At 55.6% G+C, this 9,351-nt stretch overlaps 1 protein-coding gene across 1 annotated transcript; it reads right to left on the bottom strand.

The window, feature by feature from the left end:
• Positions 1–193: 193 nt before the first annotated feature.
• Positions 194–9,114, bottom strand: riok3 (RIO kinase 3 (yeast)). Its single transcript, XM_008396835.3, has 13 exons — positions 8,794–9,114; positions 7,450–7,565; positions 7,237–7,373; positions 6,830–6,937; positions 6,636–6,745; positions 6,420–6,563; positions 6,227–6,354; positions 5,600–5,782; positions 4,400–4,559; positions 4,079–4,159; positions 3,910–3,999; positions 3,719–3,832; positions 194–776 (listed from the first exon to the last, which is right to left on the bottom strand). The coding sequence occupies exons 1-13, from the start codon at positions 8,827–8,829 to the stop codon at positions 669–671; spliced, it is 1,515 nt and encodes a 504-aa protein (XP_008395057.1). The 5' UTR covers positions 8,830–9,114; the 3' UTR covers positions 194–668.
• Positions 9,115–9,351: the final 237 nt, after the last annotated feature.

Here is a 9,351-nt window from a genome sequence, read left to right as displayed (position 1 = left end):
CAGCGGGTTGAAGTTCGGTGATGCTGAATCCGACAACGGGACAGGATCAGTCTTGTAACTTAGTCTTATTTTGACAGAGCCAAACCGGAAGCATTCACTTATCTAGTCATGTGATCAGTCATGAATCACGTGCTTCATGTTTTTCAGCAGAAAAGCAGCCAGTGGTTGTCGGTGTGTAAATAAAAACAGCAGATTCTCATGGCTTCATATTCTTTTATTGTTTATCTACTTCGTATGAGTTTGAATAAAAACATTTATTTTGTTTTCTCACAGCAAACATTTAATTTTCCACATTCAGTCGATGAATCCTGATGTTCTCCTTCGTCCCACCTGGTTAAAATCAAACATGGCGCCTCAGCAGCAAACCTGAGCTCAACACCTTTTAGAAATCAAAACACACAGACCGATTCATGATGACAACACCCAGTTTATAGCTGCAGCTCGGAGGATTTAACTAGGACGTCTGGCTTTCACCCATCAGGTTCGGAGTGAAAACCTTCGTCTGCTTCTATTGTCAAACGGCGATAAGCAGGAGGACATGACGCTCTCTGCCTCCTGCAGCCAGGAGGTGGCGCTCTGTCCCGCCTGGGAGGAGGCGGTGGGACCGGACGCCAGCGGTTCTGACATGGCGGATCAAAGCGAGTCGGGTCGTTAGAGGGAGGGAGGGACTAGTCATCAGAGTCTAAAGGAGGACCGCCGTCCTCCGACGTCACCGGGAACGTCTTCTTCCCCCGCTTCTGGACGTGGTCCTCGTTCCGCTTCTCCATGGCAACAATCTGTGGACAGGGAGGTGAAGGGTCACCGCACACGCTCAGAACGGACGGGTCACCGCACACGCTCAGAACGGTCGGGTCACCGCACACGCTCAGAACGGTCGGGTCACCGCACACGCTCAGAACGGTCGGGTCACCGCACACGCTCAGAACGGACGGGTCACCGCACACGCTCAGAACGGACGGGTCACCGCACACGCTCAGAACGGACGGGTCACCGCACACGCTCAGAACGGTCGGGTCACCGCACACGCTCAGAACGGTCGGGTCACCGCACACGCTCAGAACGGACGGGTCACCGCACACGCTCAGAACGGTCGGGTCACCGCACACGCTCAGAACGGACGGGTCACCTCACACGCTCAGAACGGACGGGTCACCGCACACGCTCAGAACGGACGGGTCACCGCACACGCTCAGAACGGACGGGTCACCGCACACGCTCAGAACGGACGGGTCACCGCACACGCTCAGAACGGTCGGGTCACCGCACACGCTCAGAACGGACGGGTCACCGCACACGCTCAGAACGGACGGGTCACCGCACACGCTCAGAACGGACGGTTCACCACAAACGCTCAGAACGGTCGGGTCACCGCACACGCTCAGAACGGACGGGTCACCTCACACGCTCAGAACGGACGGGTCACCGCACACGCTCAGAACGGACGGGTCACCGCACACGCTCAGAACGGACGGGTCACCTCACACGCTCAGAACGGACGGGTCACCGCACACGCTCAGAACGGACGGGTCACCGCACACGCTCAGAACGGACGGGTCACCGCACACGCTCACAACGGACGGTTCACCACAAACGCTCAGAACGGTCGGGTCACCGCACACGCTCAGAACGGACGGGTCACCTCACACGCTCAGAACGGACGGGTCACCGCACACGCTCAGAACGGACGGGTCACCGCACACGCTCAGAACGGACGGGTCACCTCACACGCTCAGAACGGACGGGTCACCGCACACGCTCAGAACGGACGGGTCACCTCACACGCTCAGAACGGACGGGTCACCTCACACGCTCAGAACGGACGGGTCACCGCACACGCTCAGAACGGACGGGTCACCGCACACGCTCAGAACGGACGGGTCACCGCACACGCTCAGAACGGACGGTCATCGAACACGCTCAGAACGGACGGGTCACCGCACACGCTCAGAACGGTCGGGTCACCGCACACGCTCAGAACGGACGGGTCACCGCACACGCTCAGAACGGACGGGTCACCGCACACGCTCAGAACGGACGGGTCACCGCACACGCTCAGAACGGACGGGTCACCGCACACGCTCAGAACGGACGGGTCACCGCACACGCTCAGAACGGACGGGTCACCGCACACGCTCAGAACGGACGGGTCACCGCACACGCTCAGAACGGACGGGTCACCGCACACGCTCAGAACGGACGGGTCACCTCACACGCTCAGAACGGACGGGTCACCGCACACGCTCAGAACGGACGGGTCACCGCACACGCTCAGAACGGACGGGTCACCTCACACGCTCAGAACGGACGGTTCACCTCACACGCTCAGAGCCGACGGGTCACCTCACACGCTCAGAACGGACGGGTCACCTCACACGCTCAGAACGGACGGGTCACCGCACACGCTCAGAACGGACGGGTCACCTCACACGCTCAGAACGGACGGTTCACCTCACACGCTCAGAACGGACGGGTCACCGCACACGCTCAGAACGGACGGGTCACCTCACACGCTCAGAACGGACGGGTCACCTCACACGCTCAGAACGGACGGGTCACCGCACACGCTCAGAACGGACGGGTCACCGCACACGCTCAGAACGGACGGGTCACCGCACACGCTCAGAACGGACGGGTCACCGCACACGCTCAGAACGGACGGGTCACCGCACACGCTCAGAACGGACGGGTCACCGCACACGCTCAGAACGGACGGGTCACCTCACACGCTCAGAACGGACGGTTCACCGCACACGCTCAGAACGGACGGGTCACCGCACACGCTCAGAACGGACGGGTCACCGCACACGCTCAGAACGGACGGGTCACCGCACACGCTCAGAACGGACGGTCATCGAACACGCTCAGAACGGACGGGTCACCGCACACGCTCAGAACGGTCGGGTCACCGCACACGCTCAGAACGGACGGGTCACCGCACACGCTCAGAACGGACGGGTCATCGAACACGCTCAGAACGGTCGGGTCACCGCACACGCTCAGAACGGTCGGGTCACCGCACACGCTCAGAACGGACGGGTCACCGCACACGCTCAGAACGGACGGGTCACCTCACACGCTCAGAACGGACGGGTCACCTCACACGCTCAGAACGGACGGGTCACCGCACACGCTCAGAACGGACGGGTCACCGCACACGCTCAGAACGGACGGGTCACCGCACACGCTCAGAACGGACGGGTCACCGCACACGCTCAGAACGGACGGGTCACCGCACACGCTCAGAACGGACGGGTCACCGCACACGCTCAGAACGGACGGGTCACCGCACACGCTCAGAACGGACGGGTCACCTCACACGCTCAGAACGGACGGGTCACCGCACACGCTCAGAACGGACGGGTCACCTCACACGCTCAGAACGGACGGGTCACCGCACACGCTCAGAACGGACGGGTCACCGCACACGCTCAGAACGGACGGGTCACCGCACACGCTCAGAACGGACGGGTCACCGCACACGCTCAGAACGGACGGTCATCGAACACGCTCACAACGGACGGTTCACCACAAACGCTCAGAACGGTCGGGTCACCAGAACGGTCGGGTCTGAGACGTTTTCTTATATTTTGGCCTCTTTCAATCAACACCCCATATCACGATGCTGAAGGTAAAATTAGCAGGTAGCTGGAGCCAGAAGCCTGTTAGCTGGTACCAGGATGCTGCCTCCAGAACCGGCCGGGTCCGGTCACTCCGTTACCTCAGCCAGGAAGCGCGCGTCGTCGTCGGCGCTGACCGGGATGTTGAGTCCGGTGACGGCGTTGAAAAGGTCGTAGACGCTCAGCGCCTCACTCACTCCCCTCTTCTGGAAGAACTGGAGGACCAGAACCAGAACCGTCAACCATCACTCCTCCTCTGAAGCGGGCCGTACCTGAGTGAAGCAGCCGTTACCGTGGCAACGTTCCTGCAGTCCCTGAAGAGGAACTCCAGGCCGTGAGGATGGGTGGGCTCCACCGACTGGCTGACGTCTATCAGCCACACCTGGAGGAGGAGGAGGAGGAGGATGAAGGTGAGGCTGAGGACCGGCGGACCTGAACAGAACCAGGAAAACGGGCCGTACCTTCCCCTGGTACCACAGCATGTTGTATTCACTGAGGTCGGCGTGGACCAGGTTACAGTCCTGATAGAGGCGCTGCATCAGCTGGCAAGAGATCAGAGGAGAGCTGCTGAGGATTAGCCGCTAGTTGCTAGCAGCCTTAACCTTGACTCCCAGAATGCATTGCGTTTAGATTTCTGCACGACTCAAATTTTGCCTGATAGAAAAGTCCAGAAAAAAAAAACCCTCCATAGACGGAGATTAAATAGTTAATTGTGATTAACGTATTTAGGGCCCGTTTAGGTTCCTCTGATGAATTTCAGACATTTTAAAGACGTTTCCTACCTGCAGCACCTGGCCGTACGCCTCCGCCGCCTCCTCGGACCCCAGAGCCACGTCTTTGATCTTGGGCGCGGGAACGTGCCCCTTCCCGATGAACGACATCACCAGGATGTGCTTCTTCAGCAGAACCACGTCCGGACAGGGAATCCCCGCCTTCTTCATCCTGAGGACAAGGTTGCCATGGTTTCAGTCCAGGGCTTCCTCTACGTTAGCGCTGCGCAAATGAAACCTGCCAACCCTCCAGAACCAGGTTTACCTTTAAATACATGTTAAAACGATGTAAAGAACATCATACAAGGCTAAACATTTGGAAAAACCAACTTCCTGTCTGGCTAAACGTCGCTGCGCCGCTTTCAGGAGGAACACAGACGTAGAGAACATCCTGAGAAAACGACCCTAAAAAGAACCAGAGGTGACGCCGACCTGACGTCACCTCTGGTTTGATTGAGGCGGCGCAACAAGGCGGCCGTTCCACCGGTCAAACACGGCGGCCGTTCCACCTGTCAAACATGGCGGCCGTTCCACCGGTCAAACATGGCGGCCGCTCCACCGGTCAAACACGGCGGCCGTTCCACCGGTCAAACATGGCGGCCGTTCCACCGGTCAAACACGGCGGCCGTTCCACCGGTCAAACACGGCGGCCGTTCCACCGCTCAAACACGGCGGCCGTTCCACCGCTCAAACAAGGCGGCCGTTCCACCGGTCAAACAAGGCGGCCGTTCCACCGGTCAAACAAGGCGGCCGTTCCACCGCTCAAACAAGGCGGCCGTTCCACCGGTCAAACACGGCGGCCGTTCCACCGCTCAAACACGGCGGCCGTTCCACCGCTCAAACACGGCGGCCGTTCCACCGGTCAAACATGGCGGCCGTTCCACCGCTTAAACATGGCGGCCGTTCTACCGGTCAAACATGGCGGCCGTTCCACCGCTTAAACACGGCGGCCGTTCTACCGGTCAAACATGGCGGCCGTTCCACCGCTTAAACACGGCGGCCGTTCTACCGGTCAAACATGGCGGCCGTTCCACCGCTTAAACACGGCGGCCGTTCTACCGGTCAAACATGGCGGCCGTTCCACCGCTTAAACATGGCGGCCGTTCCACCGCTTAAACATGGCGGCCGCTCTACCGGTCAAACATGGCGGCCGTTCCACCGGTCAAACATGGCGGCCGTTCCACCGGTCAAACATGGCGGCCGTTCTGGTACCTGGCCAGGTTGTGCATCTCCTTCTCGGCCCAGAGCCGGATCACCTTCCTGGGGTTCAGTTTGCTGAAGCGCTCCTTGAAGCGGTAGTCGTCCTTGATGTAGCGGTCCCGGTTCCTGAACTCGTTCAGCGTCGTCTTGAAGACTTTCAGAACCACTTCCTCCGGGACCGGCTGCTCCTCCAGGCTGGGACACACAGAACCAGACGGATCGGAACCAGAAGGATCGGAACCAGAAGAATCGGAACCAGACGGATCAGAACCCGGCGGATCGGTCGGGTTCAGACGGATCGGAACCAGGCGAATCGGAACCAGGCGAATCGGAACCAGACGAATCGGAACCAGACGGATCAGAACCCGGCGGATCGGTCGGGTTCAGACGGATCGGAACCAGACAGATCGGAACCAGGTTGGGTTCAGACGGATCGGAACCAGGTCGGGTTCAGGACCTTGTCTAAACAGAGTCCCGATCCCAGAAATAAACCCGTTACAGTCTGAACAGATCAGAACTCAGGAAAGTTCTGATTTGACGAGAATCTGTCAGAACCCGACCGAGCTGTCTGACCGATCCGGTCGAGTCGTGAGCCAAACGGTTTGGGTCCAGACCGTCCGGCCCGGATCCTGGCCTCACCTCCCTCCGTCGGCGTGGAACACCACCGACTCCTTGCCGGTGCTGATGCAGCCGTTGATGTTCTCCAGAACTCCGCTGTTCACCATCTTGTACATGAGCAGGCGGGTCCGCGGGTCCACGGCTTGCTCCTGTGGAGGGAAACGGGTCAGAACCGGGTCCAGAGCCGGGCCCGGAGCCCGGGTCGGGTACGTACGGCGGTGGAGTGCTCCTTCTTCTCGTGCAGCCGGGCGCTGCGGCGCTGCTCGCTGTAGCAGTGCTGCTTCAGGGAGTTGAAGACCTGGTTGGACAGCTTCAGGTCCATCCCCAACCCGTCCCCCACGTGGACCTCCGGGGCGAACTGGGCCAGAGACACAAACTGGTTACCATGACGACAACCAGAACCAGACCAGAACCAGGCAGATGGACTCACGTTGTCCATGCGGGCCGTGTTCTTCCGTCCGCAGGCGTCCTCGTCGTGTTTGGTGGTGATGTTCTTCCCCTTCCCACTGAAGCCTCTGCGGGGCGCCGCCTGGGGCTTCACTGGACCGCACACACACACACACACACACAGGTTACCCGCTGGTTCCGGACAGGACCCCCGACCCGTGCTGCAGCGGACCTCACCGGCCCGGTAGGGGTCGTGTCTCGTGTCCTGCCAGTCCACCTCGTCCTCTGAGCTGTCGCTGTCCTCATACGGATGGACTTTCCTGTAGTTCTCAAAGGAGATGGACACTGCAGACAGAGCCAGATCGACATGGAACCGGGTCAGAACACAGTACTGAGCAGTCTGGACCACGGGTTTGCCCCAGCCAGGCTGAACGTTGAATCGTTTTATTTCAAACAGATCCAGTCATGCAAGAGGAATCAGTTCATTTAGGGAAAGTGAGTCAGGAATCAGTTCAGATGTGGACGGACAGGAAGTCTGCACCTCTGGGAGGAATCGGGAATAAATTCAGCCTAAACATGAACTGGTTCTGGACCCGACGTCTCAGTGGTTGTGAGAAGCCGGTCCAGAACCAGAACCGCTCTACCTTTGCTGTCTCCGTTGAACTTCCTCTCCTCGCGGCGCAGCTGGTCGTCGAACTCGCGGTCGAACTGCATCTGCAGCATCTGGGCCAGCATCAGGTCGCTGTCCGTGTCCGGACCTTCTTCCGGGTCGGCCGCCGGGCTGGGACCGAGCAGAACAGGGTTACAGAACCCAACAAGCGGGTCAGAACCAGGCGGTTTGTGTGAACCGGACTCACTGTGGGAGCGCTGGGAGGCCCTGGTTCTCCTCATCCAGCTGCCGGGCCAGCTGCTCGCTCATCACCTCTGTCAGGGAGCAGGCCGGCGCCGCCGGGCCCACAGAACCCCACGGACTCTGGAGGAACAGAAACGGTTCTGTTTGGTTCTGACCGGGTCATGTGAGGAAACCAGAACTTTTACCGTTTTCCTGTGAAACCAGGTTAAATACAGGAAGTAATCATGTTTGGTTGTAATCTGATTACTCCTAGGCTGAGGCTGTGGAGATCTCTGCTCTGATTGGCTCTTCTCCTGATGAGGTCACCCAAACTGAGTCATGAAGGACAAGTTCAGACATGTTCAGAGCTCATTTAGGCCACGCCCACAGCTGATGACGTCACACAAATACTGAATATAAAATTCAGATTTTGGATGAAACACGATTTTATTTAATTCTGGCTTCTCTCTCTTTTTAAAAATAAAAAATGTTTCCTTCGGTTCTGAAGTTTTCTGAAGAAAATCCATGTTTGTTTTCATCAACCACAGAGCCTGGTGTCTCAAACATTCATATAATGATCACTAACTGACGTCATGAACACGTCATGATCGCAAAGTCTGGGATCATAAAAATAATCTGGAATGATTTTCACTGTACTGTCAATATTTCAGGTTTCACCAGAAAACAACTCAAAACTTCAACTGTTCATGATTCAGGCCAGAAGATCTCCTGCTGCCATTTTAACGAGCGAAAACTTTAAACCTTCAATTAAAACACTAAGTTTGTTATTTAGACTAATTAAAACTGTGAATGTGTATCAAAGGTCCTGTACGACAACAAAGATCATGATATCTAAACAGGGTTTAAAATTAATTATCGTTTTGGGTCACAACTTATCACGTTTTAAGGTAAGCTGAATAAAATACGCTTCTCCTGATTTGTGTGGATAAAAAGCCTGAAAAACAAACAAACCGATTCAAAGTTCCTGACCTTTCTGCTCTTTACTGGTCGCCCTAATTAAGCCTCACATTATTTAGGTTAGTTTATGATAAATGAGTCATTTTTAGCCGTTTGGTTTGGGTCTGATTCTCAGCTGTTGTTGACAGATGGAAACACCCAGTTATTAAATGTTATCTCCCGTCCAGCAGACATGGCCGATACTAGAGAAACATCCAATTTAAAGAATAATTTCTCATTTTCACAAGAATAAAGTTGATTTATTTTGATTTTAGTTTGAAAGAAATTGGGTCAAAAGGTCTCGGTTTCACCTACCAGCTAAAAGACGGAGATAAACTGTTTAAAATCAAATAAAACTAAAAACAGAAAAGATAAAGTGTTAAAACCTGCCCTGAGCAACATGTCTGCTTACCTTCTCCGTCTGTGCTGCGACTCCTGATTGGTCCATGCTTGAGATATCGCTCCGCTGATTGGTTCTTTACGGTACGGTATGATGCCTAGCTCTAGAGCTAACTGCGATTCAACTTCGACAAAGAAACGTCGGAAAAGACACGAAAACTGACCGGTAACCGAAGTGACGCAAACAGAAAGCTGCAGTTCGAACTTCAGTGAATCTGAATAATGTGAAATGATTCAGTAGCAACAGGTTTCAGACGGTTTTACAGGCGATCTGATGTGGAAATGAGACAGAGAAGCGACAGATAACAGGGTGAACCTTTGACAGGAGGAAGTACGTCACAGCTCAAGCAACATACATCATGCCTTCAGAATAAAAGTCCAGTCCAAGGTGGCTTTTATTTTGGTAAAAACTATGAAAATAACAGAAAACAGCTGTAACAATATATATGTTTTTATTTTAATTTAAAAGAACGAGAGTTATATTTTATGGTTGAGAATAATTTCAGTGAAAATCTGTTGAACTCAGATTTACATTCAAATTTTGATGGATTCTATTACATAAATAAATAAA

This window comes from Poecilia reticulata, chromosome 20, assembly GCF_904066995.2.
Source record: "Poecilia reticulata chromosome 20, P_reticulata-male-v2, whole genome shotgun sequence".
NCBI classification, from domain to species: Eukaryota; Metazoa; Chordata; class Actinopteri; order Cyprinodontiformes; family Poeciliidae; genus Poecilia; species Poecilia reticulata.
The sequence above is the reverse complement of the archived record's forward strand: the minus strand, read 5'-3'. Positions and strand labels throughout refer to the sequence as shown.